The following is a 27,803-nucleotide window of genomic DNA, read 5'->3' as shown; positions in this document are numbered from 1 at the left end:
CTCTTCTCCTCCGCCGGGTCCCTCGTCGTCCGGTGGTCCCCCGCTGCCTCTTCTCTGCTCCCTCGGCCTCCGCCGTCCACGTGGTGTCACACCGCCGCACGCTGCTCTGCTCTGGTCCCGGAATGAGGAAGTGGAGCAGGGCAGCGTGTGACGTCACTAACTTGCGGCGGGCGGGCCCATGAATCACCGCGGGCCCGGCCGCCTTAAAGGTACAAGGCTCATTTAGAGACAGCAGGCACAGCACAGTGGCACTGCAGCCGCAGCCTGAATAAAAATGTCAGGGGGGGCCCGAGCAGAGCGCGGACCGGACCGGCTGCCAGCGTGCTCGCTCGGGCCCCCCTTTTTGCTCCTCATCACCGGGCCCCATACGGCAGTGATGCCTGTAATGCCCTGATGGCGGCCCTGTTGGTAAAATATTTGAAGGGTTTCTGAGGGATGTTATTCTGGATTATCTCAATGAGAATAACTGTTTAACTCCATATCAGCATGGGTTTATGAGAAATCGCTCCTGTCAAACCAATCTAATCAGTTTTTATGAAGAGGTAAGCTATAGACTGGACCACGGTGAGTCATTGGACGTGGTATATCTCGATTTTTCCAAAGCGTTTGATACCGTGCCGCACAAGAGGTTGGTACACAAAATGAGAATGCTTGGTCTGGGGGAAAATGTGTGTAAATGGGTTAGTAACTGGCTTAGTGATAGAAAGCAGAGGGTGGTTATAAATGGTATAGTCTCTAACTGGGTCGCTGTGACCAGTGGGGTACCGCAGGGGTCAGTATTGGGACCTGTTCTCTTCAACATATTCATTAATGATCTGGTAGAAGGTTTACACAGTAAAATATCGATATTTGCAGATGATACAAAACTATGTAAAGCAGTTAATACAAGAGAAGATAGTATTCTGCTACAGATGGATCTGGATAAGTTGGAAACTTGGGCTGAAAGGTGGCAGATGAGGTTTAACAATGATAAATGTAAGGTTATACACATGGGAAGAAGGAATCAATGTCACCATTACACACTGAATGGGAAACCACTGGGTAAATCTGACAGGGAGAAGGACTTGGGGATCCTAGTTAATGATAAACTTACCTGGAGCAGCCAGTGCCAGGCAGCAGCTGCCAAGGCAAACAGGATCATGGGGTGCATTAAAAGAGGTCTGGATACACATGATGAGAGCATTATACTGCCTCTGTACAAATCCCTAGTTAGACCGCACATGGAGTACTGTGTCCAGTTTTGGGCACCGGTGCTCAGGAAGGATATAATGGAACTAGAGAGAGTACAAAGGAGGGCAACAAAATTAATAAAGGGGATGGGAGAACTACAATACCCAGATAGATTAGCGAAATTAGGATTATTTAGTCTAGAAAAAAGACGACTGAGGGGCGATCTAATAACCATGTATAAGTATATAAGGGGACAATACAAATATCTCGCTGAGGATCTGTTTATACCAAGGAAGGTGACGGGCACAAGGGGGCATTCTTTGCGTCTGGAGGAGAGAAGGTTTTTCCACCAACATAGAAGAGGATTCTTTACTGTTAGGGCAGTGAGAATCTGGAATTGCTTGCCTGAGGAGGTGGTGAAGGCGAACTCAGTCGAGGGGTTCAAGAGAGGCCTGGATGTCTTCCTGGAGCAGAACAATATTGTATCATACAATTATTAGGTTCTGTAGAAGGACGTAGATCTGGGGATTTATTATGATGGAATATAGGCTGAACTGGATGGACAAATGTCTTTTTTCGGCCTTACTATGTTACTATGTTACTACATGGCTGGGCAATATACTATGTGGCTCTGAGCTGGGCAATATACTACGTGGCTCTGCTATATACTATGTGGCTGGGCAATATACTACGTGGCTGGGCAATATACTACGTGGCTGGGCAATATACTATGTGGCTCTGAGCTGGGCAATATACTACGTGGCTCTGCTATATACTACGTGGCTGGGCAATATACTACGTGGCTGGGCAATATACTACGTGGCTGGGCAATATACTACATGGCTGGGCAATATACTACATGGCTGGGCAATATACTATGTGGCTCTGAGCTGGGCAATATACTACGTGGCTCTGCTATATACTACGTGGCTGGGCAATATACTACGTGGCTGGGCAATATACTACATGGCTGGGCAATATACTATGTGGCTCTGAGCTGGGCAATATACTACGTGGCTCTGCTATATACTACGTGGCTGGGCAATATACTACGTGGCTGGGCAATATACTACGTGGCTGGGCAATATACTACATGGCTGGGCAATATACTATGTGGCTCTGAGCTGGGCAATATACTACGTGGCTCTGAGCTGGGCAATATACTACATAGCTGGGCAATATACTACGTGACTGGGCAATATACTACGTGACTAGGCAATATACTATGTGGCTGGGCAATATACTACGTGGCTGGGCAATATACTACGTGGCTGGGCAATATACTACATGACTGGGCAATATACTACGTGGCTGGGCAATATACTACGTAGCTGGGCAATATACTACGTGGCTGGGCAATATACGTGACTGGGCAATATACTACGTGACTCGGCAATATACTATGTGACTGTGCAATATACTACGTGGTTGGGCAATATACTACGTGACTGGGCAATATACTACGTGACTGGGCAATATACTACGTGACTGGGCAATATACTACGTGACTGGGCAATATACTACGTGGCTCTGAGCTGGGCAATAAACTACGTGACTGGGCAATATACTACGTCACTGTGCTATATACTACGTGGTTGGGCAATATACTACGTGGCTGGGTGTGAAGGATTACCCCTTCCTACCACGTCACCAATCCGTGACGTCACTACACAGGCCCAGCTCTCCGGCGCCCCCTTTGTCTCTCAGGTCAGTAAAGGAACTGCACCTAGAGCAAATGGCCGCCGGGGAGACTGCCCTGTTACCCACCCTGGGTATTCTAAGATTCGCAATCAGAGTAAAAGGATCAGCCCAAAATTAATTTATGATTTAATTGCCTTAAGGGCGCACTAGATAATTACAGAAATATACAATCACAATATATCAAGAGTTACAGTCAGAGTACAATATAACAACAATATTACAAGGCTTAAAGGTATAAAGCTGGAGGTCAATTTACCAGGTTGAAGGTAGCTTGTGGAAGCCGGGGGGCATAGCCTTCCGCAGGTCCAAAACTTAGTTGCCGGGCAGCCCCCAGAAAGCATGTGCTTGCCCCCCTCTGGCTGGCATACCCTGTTCCTTAAGATGTCATCATCATCATCTTCTTCTGTGGAGTGAGCCCCTCCCAGTGACCTCAGCTTCTTGTACCTGGCTGAGCCCCCCTGCCTGCAGCTGGGTGGGCTTAGCAATCTCCACCCCCTCTGTCTCCCTGCAAGATTTATTCCAATATCTAATAAATGGGATAACTTCTCTCAGGGTGATCGGATCAGCACACGGGCAGTACCAGCGCCTGTGGTTTGTTCTGCCGGTCGTACTGGGATCAAACCTGGACCCATTCGGTCCCTGTGGGAGGCTGATCCCTATATCTCGGGTTTCAGACCTTCCACCATCACGGGAGTCACACTGTTGGATGCACAATTTCTTTAGGGTAAGGAGAATATTTTTTATGAGCCTGTACCTCGGACGATGCGTCCATAATTCACAATTCCATGTTGGAGACGGTTTGGCTGGGCTGCCATAATAGATGTGTATCCAGTGGCCACTTGGCATGCGTGTTTTAATTAAGCCCCCAAGCATTTCCAAGCCCCCTGGTGGCATGGTTTCCTCATGGGGCTTTGAACTACCGTCTACAGTTTACACTGAGCTCAGCTCGTTAGCATACTAATAGGAACTCTATTCATTAGCAAAGGTGGGGGCCAGGAGCACTCCTGTGTCCAGGAGACAAAATGGAGTCACGCCAATCTGATAGCATGCCTGTTCCAAGATGGCGGCTGTTCCCTCATCACACCTCCCTGCTGTAGAGGGCGCTAGGGGGCATCACATTCCTGTGTTCCCCCATGCGCCCTTCCACACCTTCTCCTTGCCGGGACACCCCATCAGCATTACCATGGTCTCTGCCACTTTCTCCCTGAGCCTGTCCCTGCCTCCTCCTCTCTGAGGCTGACTCTGTCCCTCCTCTCTCTCTCTGAGGCTGTCTCTGCCCCCTCCTCTCTCTGAGGCTGACTCTGCCTCCCCCCCTGTCTCTCTCTGAGGCTGTCTCGGCCTCCTCTCTCTCTCTGAGGCTGTCCCTGCCTCCCCCTCTGTCTCTCTCCGAGGCTGTCTCCGCCCCCTCCTCTCTCTCTCTGAGGCTGTCTCTGCCCCCTCCTCCTTCTTTCTCTGAGGCTGTCTCTGCCCCCTCCTCTCTCTCTCTGAGGCTCTCTGCCCCCTCCTCCTTCTCTCTCTGAGGCTGTCCCTGCCTCCTCCTTTCTCTCTCTGAGGCTGTCTCTGCCCCCTCCTCCGTCTTTCTCTGAGGCTGTCTCTGCCCCCTCCTCTCTCTCTCTCTGAGGCTGCCTCCGCCTCCTCCGCTGTCTCTCTCTGAGGCTGTCTCGGCCTCCTCCTCTCTCTCTCTGAGGCTGTCTCTGCCCCCTCCTCCTTCTTTCTCTGAGGCTGTCTCTGCCCCCTCCTCTCTCTCTCTGAGGCTGCCTCCGCCTCCTCCGCTGTCTCTCTCTGAGGCTGTCTCGGCCTCCTCCTCTCTCTCTCTGAGGCTGTCCCTGCCTCCCCCTCTGTCTCTCTCCAAGGCTGTCTCCGCCCCCTCCTCTCTCTCTCTGAGGCTGTCTCTGCCCCCTCCTCCTTCTTTCTCTGAGGCTGTCTCTGCCCCCTCCTCTCTCTCTCTGAGGCTGTGTCTGCCCCCTCCTCCTTCTCTCTCTGAGGCTGTCCCTGCCTCCTCCTTTCTCTCTCTGAGGCTGTCTCCTCCCCTGTCTCTCTCTGAGGCTGGCTCTGCCTCCTCCCCTCTCTTCCTGAGGCTGTCTCCGCCTCCTCCTCTGTCTCTCTCTGAGGCTGTCTCTGCCTCATCCTTTCTCTCTCTGAGGCTGTCTCTGCCCCCTCCTCCTTCTCTCTCTGAGGCTGTCCCTGCCTCCTCCTTTCTCTCTCTGAGGTTGTCTCCTCCCCTGTCTCTCTCTGAGGCTGTCTCTGCCTCATCCTTTCTCTCTCTGAGGCTGTCTCTGCCCCCTCCTCCTCTCTCTGAGGCTGTCTCTGCCTCCTCCTCTCTCTCTCTGAGGCTGTCTCTGCCCCCTCCTCCTCTTCCTGAGGCTGTCTCTGCCTCCTCCCCTCTCTTCCTGAGGCTGTCTCCGCCTCCTCCTCTGTCTCTCTCTGAGGCTGTCTCCGCCCCCTCCTCTCTCTCTCTGAGGCTGTCTCTGCCCCCTCCTCCCTCTCTCTCTGAGGCTGTCTCTGCCCCCTCCCCTCTCTCTCTGAGGCTGCCTCTGCCCCCTCCTCCTTCTCCCTCTCTCTCAGAGGCTGCCTCTAACTGTCGGTCCCTGGGCCACGCCTCCGGTGAACCCTGCTGGACCGTTACCCGGTACAGCCGTCCCTGGTCCCAGACCACCTGCTCGCGGTCTGACTCCCCGGGAGGCTGTGCCGCCTGCTCCTTAAGAGCTTTCAGGCTAGCGTCAGCTTCCAGCGCTTCCTGACATCCCTGACTCGATGTGGCGAGAATGGACAACACCGCCACATCCACCGTCAGCTCCCCGGGATCTGTCTCCTGGCCGCTGTCTGACTCGGCAGCCACTTGGTCAGAGAGGGGGAAGCCGTCGGACCTCTGCAAGGCTCCTTGGGCTCCGGCGCTCCCATTCCTGGTGACAGCGGCCACGACCACTGTGTCCATGGGTAGCGCCTGCTTTCCCCCGGCTCCTGACCAAGTCGCCGGGTCAGGCAGACTTCCCGGCCCTCCTGACATCCCGGGTGTGGGGAACTCCCGCCCTGGGGTCTTACCTGGTGGCTCCTCTCCCGGGACGCCTCCTCCCCCCATGGCCTGTTCCTCTTCCTGCAGGGGCCCTAGACTCAGCAGGCTGGATTCACTTAGGGGCCCTACACTGCCCATAGCAGCCCCTCCCTCCACCTCTGAGCTCTCCCCTACAGTCTCCTCACCTGTCCTCACTGTGAGCCCTGCGTGTGTGGTGTCAGTGTATGGAGTACCCTCAGGTTTCACTCCCTCCCCCACTGTTGGAGGCACATTCAACACATCAACATTCACAGTAGAGTCATGACATTCTTGGGGAGCCGAACTTGGGGGTTCAGTGGCCACATACTGAGACACTAGCCGCCCCAAATCGGTCCCAAGTAATACATTAGCAGGAATATTCGACGTTACTCCCACCTCCCGCATTCCCCTCCCGGCACCCCAGTCCAAAAACACCTTTGCGACAGGCAGCGCCGGTTCCACGCCTCCAATTCCGGAGACGGACAGGGTTCTCCCTGGCACCAAGTCTTGAGGGGACACCACCTCAGGACGTACTAGGGTTCGTTCAGCGCCTGTGTCCCGCAGTCCCACGACCGCTGAGCGGCCGATAGTGACGGGTTGGTAATTGTCCAGGGACCTCCCACCACCCCCTCCCACACATAAAACAGTGGACGGTTCCGGGGACAGGGATGGGGCCTTAAGACGCTGGGGACATGCAGCTTTGAAGTGTCCCAGCTGGTTGCAGTGATGACAACGTCTGGGTTCTGCGCCTGGCCTGGAGAGGGCAGCAGGGGGGTACACCCCTTGCACTCTGGGGGCTGGGGAAACAGGGGCAGGATTGGGCTTACCCCCTCTCCAGGTGCTGCTGGCAGGCTTCTTCGGCTCAGGCGCCCTGTTATTGGCATACTCATCTGCCAGGGCGGCTGTAGCAGAAGCCCCCTTCGGTTTCCGGTCACGGAGGAACTGCTGGAGGTCCTCTGGGCAGTTCCACAAGAACTGCTCCATGACGAACAGTTCCTGGACCTCCTGGCGGGTGGTGAGCGCTAGACCCGAGGTCCAGTGCTCTGCAGCTCTCAGCAACGCCCGCATGTGGTCGGTCCAGGTGTCCTTTGGGCCCCGCTGCAGGCTCCGGAACTTCTTGCGGTAAGAATCTGGGGTGAGGTTGTAGTGCTGGATCAGGGCCCGCTTGATGCTGCTGTAGTCCTGCTCCGCCCCGGCAGGTAAGTCCCCCAAAACTTCCAGGGACTTACCCCTCAAACGGGGGGTCAGGTATCTTGCCCACTGATCCGGGGCCAGATGGTGTTGAAGGCAGGTCCTTTCAAAGGCCAGCAAGAAGGAATCCAGGTCTCCATCCTTCTCAAGCAGAGGGAAGTCCTCGGCCCGGACTTTGGAAACCCTGGACTCTGGCGGTGCTGGGGCGTCCAGCGGGAGCCCGCGTTGAGCCATCTCCAGTCGGTGCTGGCGCTCCGCTGCTCTCTCTGCCGCTGCCCGCTCAGCAGCTCTCTCTGCCCGCTCCGCTGCCTCACGGCGTTCTGCACGCTCAGCCTCCGCTGCTTTCTCTGCAGCTGCCATGAGTCTCACATAGGCGTCTTCATTACCCGCCTCGAGACGTGCTACTGCCGCTGCAACAAGGGCCGCTGATGTGGACAGGCTGGGGCGGGTAGGTGGTGGGTAGTCCCTTGCCGGACTAAGCACGGGTGGCTGGCTCCTTGGGGAGTCTGGGCTGAGCTCCCCCTCGCCTGGAACAGTACCGTCCACCACCACCTCCTCATAGGCCATAGCACTGGCCTGCGCCCTCACTGCACTCCTGGTGCCCTCCGCCATCTTTGGAACCTCTGGTTACTGACACAGCTGTACCCCTGACCTTGCACACAACTTATTATATCTACACTCTGACCGTCTAGTGCTGGGCTGACCTTAAGACCCCAGCAGTGAAAGTTACCACTGGTAGTCTTTAGTGTCTGGGAGTAGGGGTCCCACGCACACTATTACTCTGATCCCACGTACGCTGCCACCACTGTGAAGGATTACCCCTTCCTACCACGTCACCAATCCGTGACGTCACTACACAGGCCCAGCTCTCCGGCGCCCCCTTTGTCTCTCAGGTCAGTAAAGGAACTGCACCTAGAGCAAATGGCCGCCGGGGAGACTGCCCTGTTACCCACCCTGGGTATTCTAAGATTCGCAATCAGAGTAAAAGGATCAGCCCAAAATTAATTTATGATTTAATTGCCTTAAGGGCGCACTAGATAATTACAGAAATATACAATCACAATATATCAAGAGTTACAGTCAGAGTACAATATAACAACAATATTACAAGGCTTAAAGGTATAAAGCTGGAGGTCAATTTACCAGGTTGAAGGTAGCTTGTGGAAGCCGGGGGGCATAGCCTTCCGCAGGTCCAAAACTTAGTTGCCGGGCAGCCCCCAGAAAGCATGTGCTTGCCCCCCTCTGGCTGGCATACCCTGTTCCTTAAGATGTCATCATCATCATCTTCTTCTGTGGAGTGAGCCCCTCCCAGTGACCTCAGCTTCTTGTACCTGGCTGAGCCCCCCTGCCTGCAGCTGGGTGGGCTTAGCAATCTCCACCCCCTCTGTCTCCCTGCAAGATTTATTCCAATATCTAATAAATGGGATAACTTCTCTCAGGGTGATCGGATCAGCACACGGGCAGTACCAGCGCCTGTGGTTTGTTCTGCCGGTCGTACTGGGATCAAACCTGGACCCATTCGGTCCCTGTGGGAGGCTGATCCCTATATCTCGGGTTTCAGACCTTCCACCATCACGGGAGTCACACTGTTGGATGCACAATTTCTTTAGGGTAAGGAGAATATTTTTTATGAGCCTGTACCTCGGACGATGCGTCCATAATTCACAATTCCATGTTGGAGACGGTTTGGCTGGGCTGCCATAATAGATGTGTATCCAGTGGCCACTTGGCATGCGTGTTTTAATTAAGCCCCCAAGCATTTCCAAGCCCCCTGGTGGCATGGTTTCCTCATGGGGCTTTGAACTACCGTCTACAGTTTACACTGAGCTCAGCTCGTTAGCATACTAATAGGAACTCTATTCATTAGCAAAGGTGGGGGCCAGGAGCACTCCTGTGTCCAGGAGACAAAATGGAGTCACGCCAATCTGATAGCATGCCTGTTCCAAGATGGCGGCTGTTCCCTCATCACACTGGGCAATATACTACGTGACTGTGCAATATACTACGTGGCTGGGCAATATACTACGTAGTTGGGCAATATACTACGTGGCTGGGCAATATACGTGACTGGGCAATATACTACGTGGCTGGGCAATATACTATGTGGCTCTGAGCTGGGCAATACACTACGTGGCTGGGCAATATACTACGTGGCTCTGAGCTGGGCAATAAACTACGTGACTGGGCAATATACTAAGTCACTGTGCTATATACTACGTGGCTGGGCAATATACTACGTGGCTGGGCAATATACTACGTGGGCTGGGCAATATACTACGTGACTGGGCAATATACTACGTCACTGGGCAATATACTACGTGACTGGGCAATATACTATGTGACTGTGCAATATACTACGTGACTGGGCAACATACTATGTGACTGGGCAATATACTACGTGGCTGGGCAATATACTACGTGACTGTATACTACGTGGCTGGGCAATATACTACGTGGCTGGGCAATATACTACGTGACTGTATACTACGTGGCTCTGAGCTGGGCAATATACTACGTGGCTCTGCTATATACTACGTGGCTGGACAATATACTACGTGACTGGGCAATATACTACGTGGCTGGGGAATATACTACGTGACTGTATACTACGTGGCTCTGAGCTGGGCAATATACTACGTGGCTCTGCTATATACTACGTGGCTGGACAATATACTACGTGACTGGGCAATATACTACGTGGCTGGGGAATATACTACGTGGCTGGGCAATATACTACGTGGCTGGGCAATATACTACGTGACTGGGCAATATACTACGTGGCTGGGCAATATACTACGTGACTGTATACTACGTGGCTCTGAGCTGGGCAATATACTACGTGGCTCTGCTATATACTACGTGGCTGGACAATATACTACGTGACTGGGCAATATACTACGTGGCTGGGGAATATACTACGTGGCTGGGCAATATACTACGTGACTGTGCAATATACTACGTGGCTGGGCAATATACTACGTGACTGGGCAATATACTACGTGGCTGGGCAATATACTACATGACTGTATACTACGTGGCTCTGAGCTGGGCAATATACTACGTGGCTCTGCTATATACTACGTGACTGGGCAATATACTACGTGACTGCGCAATATACTACGTGGCTGGGCAATATACTACATGACTGTATACTACGTGGCTCTGAGCTGGGCAATATACTACGTGGCTCTGCTATATACTACGTGACTGGGCAATATACTACGTGACTGCGCAATATACTACGTTGCTGGGCAATATACTACGTTGCTGGGCAATATACTACGTGGCTGGGCAATATACTACGTGGGCATGCATATTCTAGAATACCCGATGCGTTAGAATCGGGCCACCATCTAGTATAATAATAACCACATAATAATAGCTGTATAATCACTATATAATAATAATAATAATAATAATAATCTTTATTTATATAGCGCCAACATATTCCGCAGCGCTTTACAGTTTAACAGTTCCAAACACAACAGTCATAAGTAACAACGTTAACAATACAATAATGAAAGCACAATAAGCCGCCCCTGCTCGTGAGAGCTTACAATCTACAATGAGGAGGGGGAGATACAAAGTACAGGTGTGTATTTACAATGATGTATTTACAATGAGGGTCCGGCCATCTTCAGGGGGTGGGGGATAGATGGAGAGAGTGAATGGGCTACACACACACACACAAACATAACACGACTTTGATTAGGGAACGTGATAGGCCGCTCTGAACAAATGTGTTTTGAGCGAGCGCATAAAACTATGCAAATTGTGGATGGTCCTAATATCTTGGGGTAGAGCATTCCAGAGGATTGGCGCAGCACGGGAGAAGTCTTGGAGTCAGGAGTGGGAGGTACGGATTACTGCAGAGGTTAGTCGAAAGTCATTTGCAGAGCGCAGCGGTCGGTTAGGCTGATAGACAGAAATGAGGGAGGAGATGTAAGGGGGCCGCACTGTGGAGAGCTTTGTGGGGGAGAACAAGTACTTTGAATTGTATCCTGTAATGAATGGGCAGCAAGTGTAATGACTGGCGAAGAGCGGACACGTCCGAGTAACGATTAGCCAGATGGACAACCCTGGCTGCTGCATTAAGGATGGACTGGAGAGGGGAAAGTCGAGTGAGGGGGAGGCCAATTAATAGAGAGTTACAGTAGTCCAGGCGGGAGTGGATCAGGGCGACAGTGAGGGGTTTTGTTGTCTCCATGGTGAGAAAAGGGCGGATTCTAGAGATGTTCTTTAGGTGTAAGCGGCACGAGCGGGCAAGAGATTGTATATGGGAGGTGAAGGAGAGATCGGAGTCAAACATAACACCCAGACAGCGCGCCTGCTGCCGAGGTGTTATTATGGTGCCACCCATGGAGAGGGAAATGTCAGATTTAGGGAGGTTAGTAGATGGTGGGAGCAGAAGAAGTTCAGTTTTGGAGAGGTTGAGTTTCAGATAGAGAGCGGACATGATGTTAGAGACTGCGGACAGACAGTCAGTGACGTTCTGTAGTACAGCGGGGGTAAGGTCAGGGGATGACGTGTATAGTTGTGTGTCATCAGCATAAAGATGGTACTGAAAGCCAAATCTGCTGATGGTCTATCCAATTGGGGCCGTGTAGAGGGAGAACAGAAGGGGGCCAAGGACTGAGCCCTGAGGTACCCCGACAGTGAGAGGAAGAGGAGATGAAGTGGAGCCAGAGAACAGAACACTGAAGGAGCGGTCAGAAAGATTGGAGGAGAACCAGGAGAGAGCAGTGTCCTTAATGCCAAGTGACTGGAGCCTAGAGAGTAGGAGAGGGTGGTCAATAGTGTCGAAAGCTGCAGAAAGGTCGAGAAGAATGAGCAGAGAGTGGTCACAGTTACGTTTTGCTGTCAGAAGGTCATTGGTCACTTTGAGTGCAGTTTCTGTCGAATGTAGGGGGCGGAAACCGGACTGTGAAGGGTCTAGGAGGGAGTGAGTGGAGAGGTAACGGGTAAGGCGGGAGTATATCAGGCGCTCCAAGAGTTTAGAGATGAAGGGGAGGTTGGAGACCGGTCTGTAGTTGTTTCTGCAGGATGGGTCGAGGGTGGGTTTCTTTAGTAATGGAGTAATGATAGAGTGTTTGAAGGAGGAGGGGAAAATGCCAGAGGAGAGGGAGAGAATAAAGATTGTGGTTAGGTGAGTTGTGACAACTGGAGAGAGAGACTGGAGGAGATGTGAGGGAATGGGGTCAGTAGTGCATGTAGTCGGACGAGAAGAGGAGAGGAGCTTGGAGACTTCTTCTTCTGTGAAGGGATCGAATGTGGAGAGTGAGCCAGGGGCAATGAGGGGAGGGATGGGAGTCACTGAACTTAGTTGTTGGGAGCGGATTATAATAACCACATAATAATAGCTGTATAATCACTATATAATAACCACATAATAATAGCTGTATAATCACTATATAATAATAACGACATAATAATAGCTGTATAATCACTATATAATAATAACGACATAATAATAGCTGTATAATCACTATATAATAATAACCACATAATAATAGCTGTATAATCACTATATAATAATAACCGCATAATAATAGCTGTATAATCACTATATAATAATAACCACTATAATAGCTGTATAATCACTATATAATAATAACCACATAATAATAGCTGTATAATCACTATATAATAATAACCACTATAATAGCTGTATAATCACTATATAATAATAACCACTATAATAGCTGTATAATCACTATATAATAATAACGACATAATAATAGCTGTCTAATCACTATATAATAATAACCACATAATAATAGCTGTATAATCACTATATAATAATAACCACATAATAATAGCTGTATAATCACTATATAATAATAACCGCATAATAATAGCTGTATAATCACTATATAATAATAACCACTATAATAGCTGTATAATCACTATATAATAATAACCACATAATAATAGCTGTATAATCACTATATAATAATAACCACTATAATAGCTGTATAATCACTATATAATAATAACCACTATAATAGCTGTATAATCACTATATAATAATAACGACATAATAATAGCTGTATAATCACTATATAATAATAACCACATAATAATAGCTGTATAATCACTATATAATAATAACCACATAATAATAGCTGTATAATCACTATATAATAATAACCGCATAATAATAGCTGTATAATCACTATATAATAATAACCACTATAATAGCTGTATAATCACTATATAATAATAACCACATAATAATAGCTGTATAATCACTATATAATAATAACCACTATAATAGCTGTATAATCACTATATAATAATAACGACATAATAATAGCTGTATAATCACTATATAATAATAACCACATAATAATAGCTGTAAAATCACTATATAATAATAACCACATAATAATAGCTGTATAATCACTATATAATAATAACCGCATAATAATAGCTGTATAATCACTATATAATAATAACCACTATAATAGCTGTATAATCACTATATAATAATAACCACTATAATAGCTGTATAATCACTATATAATAATAACCACTATAATAGCTGTATAATCACTATATAATAATAACCACATAATAATAGCTGTATAATCACTATATAATAATAACCACTATAATAGCTGTATAATCACTATATAAGAATAACCACTATAATAGCTGTATAATCACTATATAATAATAACCACATAATAATAGCTGTATAATCACTATATAATAATAACCACTATAATAGCTGTATAATCACTATATAATAATAACCACATAATAATAGCTGTATAATCACTATATAATAATAACCACTATAATAGCTGTATAATCACTATATAATAATAACGACATAATAATAGCTGTATAATCACTATATAATAATAACCACATAATAATAGCTGTATAATCACTATATAATAATAACCACATAATAATAGCTGTATAATCACTATATAATAATAACCGCATAATAATAGCTGTATAATCACTATATAATAATAACCACTATAATAGCTGTATAATCACTATATAATAATAACCACATAATAATAGCTGTATAATCACTATATAATAATAACCACTATAATAGCTGTATAATCACTATATAATAATAACCACTATAATAGCTGTATAATCACTATATAATAATAACGACATAATAATAGCTGTATAATCACTATATAATAATAACCACATAATAATAGCTGTATAATCACTATATAATAATAACCACTATAATAGCTGTATAATCACTATATAATAATAACCACATAATAATAGCTGTATAATCACTATATAATAATAACGACATAATAATAGCTGTATAATCACTATATAATAATAACCACATAATAATAGCTGTATAATCACTATATAATAATAACCACATAATAATAGCTGTATAATCACTATATAATAATAATAACCACATAATAATAGCTGTATAATCACTATATAATAATAACCACATAATAATAGCTGTATAATCACTATATAATAATAACGACATAATAATAGCTGTATAATCACTATATAATAATAACCACATAATAATAGCTGTATAATCACTATAATCTTTATTTTTTTATATAGCGCTAACATATTCCGCAGCGCTTTACAGTTTTGCACACATTATCATCACTGTCCCCGATGGGGCTCACAATCTAGAATCCCTATCAGTATGTCTTTGGAATGTGGGAGGAAACCGGAGTGCCCGGAGGAAACCCACGCAAACACGGAGAGAACATACAAACTCTTTGCAGATGTTGTCCTGGGTGGGATTAGAACCCAGGACCCCAGCGCTGCAAGGCTGCTGTGCTAACCACTGCGCCACCGTGCCGCCCTATATAATAATAACGACATAATAATAGCTGTATAATCACTATATAATAATAACCACATAATAATAGCTGTATAATCACTATATAATAATAATAACCACATAATAATAGCTGTATAATCACTATATAATGATAACCACATAATAATAGCTGTATAATCACTATATAATAATAACCACATAATAATAGCTGTATAATCACTATATAATAATAACCACATAATAATAGCTGTATAATCACTATATAATAATAACCACATAATAATAGCTGTATAATCACTATATAATAACCACATAATAATAGCTGTATAATCACTATATAATAATAACCACATAATAATAGCTGTATAATCACTATATAATAATAATAACCACATAATAATAGCTGTATAATCACTATATAATAATAATAACAACCACATAATAATAGCTGTATAATCACTGTACAATAATAACCACATAACAATAGCTGTATAATCACTATATAGTAATAACCACATAATAATAGCTGTATAATCGTTATATAATAATAATAACCACATAATAATAGCAGTATAATCACTATATAATAATAACCACATAATAATAGCTGTATAATCACTATATAATAATAACCACATAATAATAGCTGTATAATCACTATATAATAATAACGACATAATAATAGCTGTATAATCACTATATAATAATAACCACATAATAATAGCTGTATAATCACTATATAATAATAACCACATAATAATAGCAGTATAATCACTATATAATAATAACGACATAATAATAGCTGTATAATCACTATATAATAATAACCACATAATAATAGCTGTATAATCACTATATAATAATAATAACCACATAATAATAGCTGTATAATCACTATATAATAATAATAACCACATAATAATAGCTGTATAATCACTACATAATAACCACATAATAATATCTGTATAATCACTATATAATAATAACCACATAATAATAGCTGTATAATCACTATATAATAATAATAACCACATAATAATAGCTGTATAATCACTATATAATAATAATAACCACATAATAATATCTGTATAATCACTATATAATAATAACCACATAATAATAGCTGTATAATCACTATATAATAATAATAATAGCTGTATAATCACTATATAATAATAACCACATAATAATAGCTGTATAATCACTATATAATAATAACCACATAATAATAGCTGTATAATCACTATATAATAATAACCGCATAATAATAGCTGTATAATCACTATATAATAATAACCACTATAATAGCTGTATAATCACTATATAATAATAACCACATAATAATAGCTGTATAATCACTATATAATAATAACCACATAATAATAGCTGTATAATCACTATATAATAATAACCGCATAATAATAGCTGTATAATCACTATATAATAATAACCACTATAATAGCTGTATAATCACTATATAATAATTAACGACATAATAATAGCTGTATAATCACTATATAATAATAACCACATAATAATAGCTGTATAATCACTATATAATAATAACCGCATAATAATAGCTGTATAATCACTATATAATAATAACCACTATAATAGCTGTATAATCACTATATAATAATAACCACTATAATAGCTGTATAATCACTATATAATAATAACCACTATAATAGCTGTATAATCACTATATAATAATAACCACATAATAATAGCTGTATAATCACTATATAATAATAATAACAACCACATAATAATAGCTGTATAATCACTGTATAATAATAACCACATAATAATAGCTGTATAATCACTATATAATAATAACCACATAATAATAGCTGTATAATCACTATATAATAATAACCACATAATAATAACTGTATAATCACTATATAATAATAACGACATAATAATAGCTGTATAATCACTATATAATAATAACCACATAATAATAGCTGTATAATCACTATATAATAATAATAACCACATAATAATAGCTGTATAATCACTATATAATAATAACCACATAATAATAGCTGTATAATCACTGTATAATAATAACCACATAATAATAGCTGTATAATCACTATATAATAATAACCACATAATAATAGCTGTATAATCACTATATAATAATAATAATAATAATAGCTGTATAATCACTATATAATAATAACCACATAATAATAGCTGTATAATCACTATATAATAATAACCACATAATAATAGCTGTATAATCACTATATAATAATAACCGCATAATAATAGCTGTATAATCACTGTATAATAATAATAACCACATAATAATAGCTGTATAATCACTGTATAATAATAACCACATAATAATAGCTGTATAATCACTATATAATAATAACCACATAATAATAGCTGTATAATCACTGTATAATAATAATAACCACATAATAATAGCTGTATATTCACTATATAATAACCACAATAATAGCTGTATAATCACTATATAATAATAACCACATAATAATAGCTGTATAATCACTGTATAATAATAATAACCACATAATAATAGCTGTATAATCACTATATAATAATATCCACATAATAATAGCTGTATAATCACTGTATAATAACCACATAATAATAGCTGTATAATCACTACATAATAACCACATAATAATAGCTGTATAATCACTATATAATAATAACGACATAATAATAGCTGTATAATCACTATATAATAATAACCACATAATAATAGCCGTATAATCACTATATAATAATAACCACATAATAATGGTTGTATAATCTCTATATAATAACCACATAATAATAGCTGTATAATCACTATATAATAATAACCACATAATAATGGTTGTATAATCACTATATAATAATAACCGCATAATAATAGCTGTATAATCACTATATAATAATAACCACATAATAATAGCTGTATAATCACTATATAATAATAACCACATAATAATGGTTGTATAATCACTATATAATAATAACCACATAATAATAGCTGTATAATCACTATATAATAATAACCACATAATAATAGCTGTATAATCACTATATAATAATAACCACATAATAATGGTTGTATAATCACTATATAATAACCACATAATAATAGCTGTATAATCACTGTATAATAATAACCACATAATATTAGCTGTATAATCACTATATAATAACCACATAATAATAGCTGTATATACACTATATAATAATAACCACATAATAATAGCTGTATATACACTATATAATAATAACCACATAATAATAGCTGTATAATCACTATATAATAATAACCACATAATAATGGTTGTATAATCACTATATAATAACCACATAATAATAGCTGTATAATCACTATATAATAATAACCGCATAATAATAGCTGTATAATCACTATATAATAATAACCACATAATAATAGCTGTATAATCACTATATAATAATAATAACCACATAATAATAGCTGTATAATCACTATATAATAATAACCACATAATAATAGCTGTATAATCACTATATAATAATAACCACATAATAATAGCTGTATAATCACTATATAATAATAACCACATAATAATAGCTGTATAATCACTATATAATAATAACCACACAATAATAGCTGTATAATCACTATATAATAATAACCACATAATAATAGCTGTATAATCACTATATAATAATAACCACATAATAATAGCTGTATAATCACTATATAATAACCACATAATAATAGCTGTATAATCACTGTATAATAATAACCACATAATAATAGCTGTATAATCACTATATAATAATAACCACATAATAATAGCTGTATAATCACTATATAATAACCACATAATAATAGCTGTATAATCACTGTATAATAATAACCGCATAATAATAGCTGTATAATCACTATATAATAATAACCACATAATAATAGCTGTATAATCACTATATAATAATAACCACATAATAATGGTTGTATAATCACTATATAATAATAACCACATAATAATAGCTGTATAATCACTATATAATAATAACCACATAATAATAGCTGTATAATCACTATATAATAATAACCACATAATAATGGTTGTATAATCACTATATAATAACCACATAATAATAGCTGTATAATCACTGTATAATAATAACCACATAATATTAGCTGTATAATCACTATATAATAACCACATAATAATAGCTGTATATACACTATATAATAATAACCACATAATAATAGCTGTATATACACTATATAATAATAACCACATAATAATGGTTGTATAATCACTATATAATAACCACATAATAATAGCTGTATAATCACTATATAATAATAACCGCATAATAATAGCTGTATAATCACTATATAATAATAACCACATAATAATAGCTGTATAATCACTATATAATAATAACCACATAATAATAGCTGTATAATCACTATATAATAATAACCACATAATAATAGCTGTATAATCACTATATAATAATAACCACATAATAATAGCTGTATAATCACTATATAATAATAACCACACAATAATAGCTGTATAATCACTATATAATAATAACCACATAATAATAGCTGTATAATCACTATATAATAACCACATAATAATAGCTGTATAATCACTATATAATAATAACAACCACATAATAGCTGTATAATCACTATATAATAATAGCCACATAATAATAGCTGTATAATCACTATATAATAATAACCACATAATAATAGCTGTATAATCACTATATAATAATAACCACATAATAATAGCTGTATAATCACTATATAATAATAACCACATAATAATAGCTGTATAATCACTATATAATAATAACCACATAATAATAGCTGTATAATCACTATATAATAACCACATAATAATAGCTGTATAATCACTGTATAATAATAACCACATAATAATAGCTGTATAATCACTATATAATAATAACCGCATAATAATAGCTGTATAATCACTATATAATAATAACCACATAATAATAGCTGTATAATCACTATATAATAATAACCGCATAATAATAGCTGTATAATCACTATATAATAATAACCACATAATAATTGTTGTATAATCACTATATAATAATAACCACATAATAATAGCTGTATAATCACTATATAATAATAACCACATAATAATAGCTGTATAATCACTATATAATAATAACCGCATAATAATAGCTGTATAATCACTATATAATAATAACCACACAATAATAGCTGTATAATCACTATATAATAATAACCACATAATAATAGATGTATAATCACTATATAATAACCACATAATAATAGCTGTATATACACTATATAATAATAACCACATAATAATAGCTGTATAATCACTGTATAATAATAACCACATAATAATAGCTGTATAATCACTATATAATAATAGCCACATAATAATAGCTGTATAATCACTATATAATAACCACATAATAATAGCTGTATAATCACTATATAATAATAACCACATAATAATAGCTGTATAATTACTGTATAATAATAACCACATAATAATAGCTGTATAATCACTATATAATAATAACCACATAATAATAGCTGTATAATAACTATATAATAATAACCACATAATAATAGCTGTATAATCACTATATAATAACCACATAATAATAGCTGTATAATCACTGTATAATAATAACCACATAATAATAGCTGTATAATCACTATATAATAATAACCGCATAATAATAGCTGTATAATCACTATATAATAATAACCACATAATAATAGCTGTATAATCACTATATAATAACCACATAATAATAGCTGTATAATCACTGTATAATAATAACCACATAATAATAGCTGTATAATCACTGTATAATAATAACCACATAATAATAGCTGTATAATCACTATATAATAATAGCCACATAATAATAGCTGTATAATCACTATATAATAACCACATAATAATAGCTGTATAATCACTATATAATAATAACCACATAATAATAGCTGTATAATCACTATATAATAATAATAATAACCACATAATAATAGCTGTATAATCACTGTATAATAATAATAACCACATAATAGCTGTATAATCACTATATAATAATAATAACCACATAATAATAGCTGTATAATCACTGTATAATAATAACCACATAATAGTAGCTGTATAATCACTGTATAATAATAATAACCACATAATAATAGCTGTATAATCACTATATAATAATAATAACCACATAATAATAGCTGTATAATCACTGTATAATAATAATAACCACATAATAATAGCTGTATAATCACTGTATAATAATAATAACAACCACATAATAATAGCTGTATAATCACTGTATAATAATAACCACATAATAGTAGCTGTTTAATCACTGTATAATAATAATAACCACATAATAATAGCTGTATAATCACTGTATAATAATAACCACATAATAGTAGCTGTTTAATCACTGTATAATAATAATAACCTCATAATAATAGCTGTATAATCACTGTATAATAATAATAACCACATAATAATAGCTGTATAATCACTGTATAATAATAATAACCACATAATAATAGCTGTATAATCACTATATAATAATAATAACCACATAATAATAGCTGTATAATCACTGTATAATAATAACCATATAATAATAGCTGTATAATCACTATATAATAATAACCACATAATAATAGCTGTATAATCACTATATAATAATAACCACATAATAATAGCTGTATAATCACTATATAATAATAACCACATAATAATAGCTGTATAATCACTATATAATAATAACCACATAATAATAGCTGTATAATCACTATATAATAATAACCACACAATAATAGCTGTATAATCACTATATAATAATAACCACATAATAATAGCTGTATAATCACTATATAATAATAACCACATAATAATAGCTGTATAATCACTATATAATAATAACCACATAATAATGGTTGTATAATCACTATATAATAATAATAACCACATAATAATAGCTGTATAATCACTATATAATAATAACCACATAATAATAGCTGTATAATCACTATATAATAATAATAACCACATAATAATGGTTGTATAATCACTATATAATAATAACCACATAATAATAGCTGTATAATCACTATATAATAATAATAACAACCACATAATAATAGCTGTATAATCACTATATAATAATAATAACAACCTCATAATAATAGCTGTATAATCACTGTATAATAATAATAACCACATCTCAGGGTCCGGATGGCATACACCCACGAGTACTAAGAGAACTAAGTAATGTAATAGATAAACCATTATTTCTTATTTTTAGTGACTCTATAGCGACAGGGTCTGTTCCGCAGGACTGGCGCATAGCAAATGTGGTGCCAATATTCAAAAAGGGCTCTAAAAGTGAACCTGGAAATTATAGGCCAGTAAGTCTAACCTCTATTGTTGGTAAAATATTTGAAGGGTTTCTGAGGGATGTTATTCTGGATTATCTCAATGAGAATAACTGTTTAACTCCATATCAGCATGGGTTTATGAGAAATCGCTCCTGTCAAACCAATCTAATCAGTTTTTATGAAGAGGTAAGCTATAGACTGGACCACGGTGAGTCATTGGACGTGGTATATCTCGATTTTTCCAAAGCGTTTGATACCGTGCCGCACAAGAGGTTGGTACACAAAATGAGAATGCTTGGTCTGGGGGAAAATGTGTGTAAATGGGTTAGTAACTGGCTTAGTGATAGAAAGCAGAGGGTGGTTATAAATGGTATAGTCTCTAACTGGGTCGCTGTGACCAGTGGGGTACCGCAGGGGTCAGTATTGGGACCTGTTCTCTTCAACATATTCATTAATGATCTGGTAGAAGGTTTACACAGTAAAATATCGATATTTGCAGATGATATAAAACTATGTAAAGCAGTTAATACAAGAGAAGATAGTATTCTGCTACAGATGGATCTGGATAAGTTGGAAACTTGGGCTGAAAGGTGGCAGATGAGGTTTAACAATGATAAATGTAAGGTTATACACATGGGAAGAGGGAATCAATATCACCATTACACACTGAACGGGAAACCACTGGGTAAATCTGACAGGGAGAAGGACTTGGGGATCCTAGTTAATGATAAACTTACCTGGAGCAGCCAGTGCCAGGCAGCAGCTGCCAAGGCAAACAGGATCATGGGGTGCATTAAAAGAGGTCTGGATACACATGATGAGAGCATTATACTGCCTCTGTACAAATCCCTAGTTAGACCGCACATGGAGTACTGTGTCCAGTTTTGGGCACCGGTGCTCAGGAAGGATATAATGGAACTAGAGAGAGTACAAAGGAGGGCAACAAAATTAATAAAGGGGATGGGAGAACTACAATACCCAGATAGATTAGCGAAGTTAGGATTATTTAGTCTAGAAAAAAGACGACTGAGGGGCGATCTAATAACCATGTATAAGTATATAAGGGGACAATACAAATATCTCGCTGAGGATCTGTTTATACCAAGGAAGGTGACGGGCACAAGGGGGCATTCTTTGCGTCTGGAGGAGAGAAGGTTTTTCCACCAACATAGAAGAGGATTCTTTACTGTTAGGGCAGTGAGAATCTGGAATTGCTTGCCTGAGGAGGTGGTGATGGCGAACTCAGTCGAGGGGTTCAAGAGAGGCCTGGATGTCTTCCTGGAGCAGAACAATATTGTATCATACAATTATTAGGTTCTGTAGAAGGATGTAGATCTGGGGATTTATTATGATGAAATATAGGCTGAACTGGATGGACAAATGTCTTTTTTTCGGCCTTACTAACTATGTTACTATGTTACTATGTTACATAATAATAGCTGTATAATCACCATATAATAATAATAACCACATAATAATAGCTGTATAATCACTATATAATAATAATAACCACATAATAATAGCTGTATAATCACTGTATAATAATAATAACCACATAATAATAGCTGTATAATCACTGTATAATAATAACCACATAATAATAGCTGTATAATCACTATATAATAATAATAACCTCATAATAATAGCTGTATAATCACTGTATAATAATAATAACCACATAATAATAGCTGTATAATCACTATATAATAATAATAACCACATAATAATAGCTGTATAATCACTATATAATAATAATAACCTCATAATAATAGCTGTATAATCACTGTATAATAATAATAACCACATAATAATAGCTGTATAATCACTGTATAATAATAATAACCACATAATAATAGCTGTATAATCACTGTATAATAATAATAACCACATAATAATAGCTGTATAATCACTGTATAATAATAACAACCACATTATAATAGCTGTATAATCACTATATAATAATAATAACCACATAATAATAGCTGTATAATCACTGTATAATAATAACCACATAATAATAGCTGTATAATCACTATATAATAATAATAACCACATAATAATAGCTGTATAATCACTGTATAATAATAACCACATAATAATAGCTGTATAATCACTATATAATAACCACATAATAATAGCTGTATAATCACTATATAATAATAATAACCTCATAATAATAGCTGTATAATCACTGTATAATAATAATAACCACATAATAATAGCTGTATAATCACTATATAATAATAATAACCACATAATAATAGCTGTATAATCACTATATAATAATAATAACCTCATAATAATAGCTGTATAATCACTGTATAATAATAATAACCACATAATAATAGCTGTATAATCACTGTATAATAATAATAACCACATAATAATAGCTGTATAATCACTGTATAATAATAATAACCACATAATAATAGCTGTATAATCACTGTATAATAATAACCACATAATAATAGCTGTATAATCACTATATAATAATAATAACCACATAATAATAGCTGTATAATCACTGTATAATAATAATAACCACATAATAATAGCTGTATAATCACTGTATAATAATAACAACCACATTATAATAGCTGTATAATCACTATATAATAATAATAACCACATAATAATAGCTGTATAATCACTGTATAATAATAACCACATAATAATAGCTGTATAATCACTATATAATAATAATAACCACATAATAATAGCTGTATAATCACTGTATAATAATAACCACATAATAATAGCTGTATAATCACTATATAATAACCACATAATAATAGCTGTATAATCACTGTATAATAATAATAACCACATAATAATAGCTGTATAATCACTATATAATAATAATAACCACATAATAATAGCTGTATAATCACTATATAATAATAATAACCACATAATAATAGCTGTATAATCACTGTATAATAATAATAACCACATAATAATAGCTGTATAATCACTATATAATAATAATAACCACATAATAATAGCTGTATAATCACTATATAATAATAATAACCACATAATAATAGCTGTATAATCACTATATAATAATAATAACCACATAATAATAGCTGTATAATCACTGTATAATAATAACCACATAATAATAATATATATATATGTGCAGCTGCTGGTCTCTGTATATATATTGTGAGGCTGCGGCCTCTCTTACAGCTAGGGGGCGCCGTTCGTGCTCCCCAGAATGTGAATGCAGACGGATGAAGTCCGTAGGTGTACATGGGAGTCACGGATTTCCTGTCTGGGTTTTGCCGGTGGCGGTCGGGTCCGCAGCAGTTTTCCATGAGGTTACAGTACAATGTAAACCTATGGAAAACAGAAACCGCTGTGCCCATGCTGCGGAAAAAAACGGGCGGAAACGCTGCGGGTAACATTCCACAGCATGTCAATTCTTTGTGCGGATTCCACAGTGGCTTACATCTGCTCCATAATAGGAATCTGCAGGTGTAAAACCGCAGGTGAAATCCGCACAAAAACAGCATAAAATCAGCGGTAAAACCGCAGGTAAAACGCAGTGCCAAATCCACTGCGGAAATATCCTCAGACCTAAAAAATACGTGTGCACATAGCCTTAAAAGCCCTGCACTAAGAAGTATTGGTGTGTCTGGTGTGCAGAGCAGAGTCCTGCAGAGCGCTGGCTGAGTGCATGGAGGCACAGGCCAGCGGAGCCCGCACCCAGGGCAGCTGCATAGCCTGAGCCCGAAGGAGTCGGATGTGGACAGTCCTGTGCCCGGAGGTGGATGTCCTGTGCCCGAAAGAGGACTGGCATGTGTAACAATTGCAAACAGATGGATATGGTGCCCGGCTGCTATCCGGAGGATATCCTGGGCTGTGTACGGCTGTACGAGTAAAGAGTCTGTGATACAGCGACGCAGGACACCCACAGGAACTAGTCAGAGGAGGACTGGCGTGTGTAGTGTCTTCAACATGTGAGGCTGTGTATAAGGAGACTGTAATATGGCGTGCGGTCGCCCAGGGAAACTGGACAAGGGAAGACCGGCCTGTTTAGGGACCGCAATCTAAAGCCATGAGATGTCTAGTGCTACGAACTGGTGTGAAGTGATAACTGATAATAGACACTGAAGTTCTGTGCATTTGTGTATTGGACTTTAATGCTGTGAGGAAACACATTAACGAGACTTTCGTGTGGGAACTTTGTGGGTCACTGCCTCTTCACTGCGTACGATGCTACCGCAATCTTACACTAATATATATATATACGTGTGTAGTCGCTGGTGTGTGCACACCTCAGTCTCTGTGGAGCAGCCGCTGGTACAGCACACCGGACTCGGCAGCACACCGGACTCGGCAGCACACCGGACTCGGCAGCATCTCTGCCGTCTGCTGAGCTCAGGGCACAATGTATGGGCGGGAGTCCCCTCAGTCCTCACCACCATCCTCCTCTGCGGTTCCCCTGCTCTCCTTTCATTGTTTGCTGATGATGATGATGATGACGGCGGTGCCGCTGTCCTGAGGTGTTTGTTGCCCCCGGTCTCCGATGAGGAGCGATATCTGGGGGCTGCCGCGTCCAGTGTGCACTGCTCCCACTGAGGGCCCCGCCCGGTCTGTATATATGTGCAGCCCCCGGTATACAGAGCTGTGCCCCCCAGTAACCCACACACCGGACATCTCCTGCAGAACCCTCTACATGTAGCCCCCTCAGCAAGCACACAGCCCTCCCCTGTACAGAGACCCCCTTACCCTCCGCCGCCTGCAGGACCCCCATCTCCAGCCCTCGGAAGGGTCTGCTCGCCAGCTCCTCCAGGGCGCAGAGCGGGGACGCGGACTGCGGGGGGCTTCCTCGGGTGCGGAGCAGTTGCGGGGGGCTTCCTCTGGTGCGGAGCAGTCGCGGGGGGCTTCCTCTGGTGCGGAGCAGTCGCGGGGGGCTTCCTCTGGTGCGGAGCAGTCGCGGGGGGCTTCCTCTGGTGCGGAGCAGTCGCGGGGGGCTTCCTCGGGTGCGGAGCAGTTGCGGGGGGCTTCCTCGGGTGCGGAGCAGTTGCGGGGGGCTTCCTCGGGTGCGGAGCAGTTGCGGGGGGCTTCCTCGGGTGCGGAGCAGTTGCGGGGGGCTTCCTCTGGTGCGGAGCAGTCGCGGGGGGCTTCCTCTGCTATCGCGGGGCCGGCTGAGGATATCTTCTATGCCGAAGGCGGTGAAAGGTTTGGCGGGGGGCTCCATGCCCCCTCGGGGTCCCCTCTCCTTCATGTCCCCTCCACAGCTCACAGCTGATCCCTTCTGTCTGGAGCCTGATCACTATCCCACCCGAGCACAGGGCGACCCCCAAACCCCGATGCTGAGCCCACACCCGCCCCGGAATCTGGGGGTCTCCATTCCCTCCAATCACTGCCGTCACTTCTCTTCACCCTGTCTAGGGCTCAATCCACACCCGTCCACGGAGAACTCACCCGCAGCCTCCAGGGGGACAAAGCAGGCA

At 39.7% G+C, this 27,803-nt stretch overlaps 1 protein-coding gene across 1 annotated transcript in view; it reads right to left on the bottom strand.

Moving 5' to 3' along the window:
* Nucleotides 1-27,574, bottom strand: part of LBX2 (ladybird homeobox 2) — a 77,865-nt gene extending 50,291 nt beyond the window's left edge. Inside the window, exon 1 of the mRNA XM_069744724.1 lies at nt 27,076-27,574. Within this exon, the coding sequence (XP_069600825.1) occupies nt 27,076-27,574 (499 nt within the window). The remainder of the gene's footprint in view (nt 1-27,075) is intronic.
* Nucleotides 27,575-27,803: the final 229 nt, after the last annotated feature.

The sequence above is a fragment of the Ranitomeya imitator genome, chromosome 1 (genome assembly GCF_032444005.1).
Source record: "Ranitomeya imitator isolate aRanImi1 chromosome 1, aRanImi1.pri, whole genome shotgun sequence".
In the NCBI taxonomy this organism is placed as follows: Eukaryota; Metazoa; Chordata; class Amphibia; order Anura; family Dendrobatidae; genus Ranitomeya; species Ranitomeya imitator.
The sequence above is the reverse complement of the archived record's forward strand: the minus strand, read 5'-3'. Positions and strand labels throughout refer to the sequence as shown.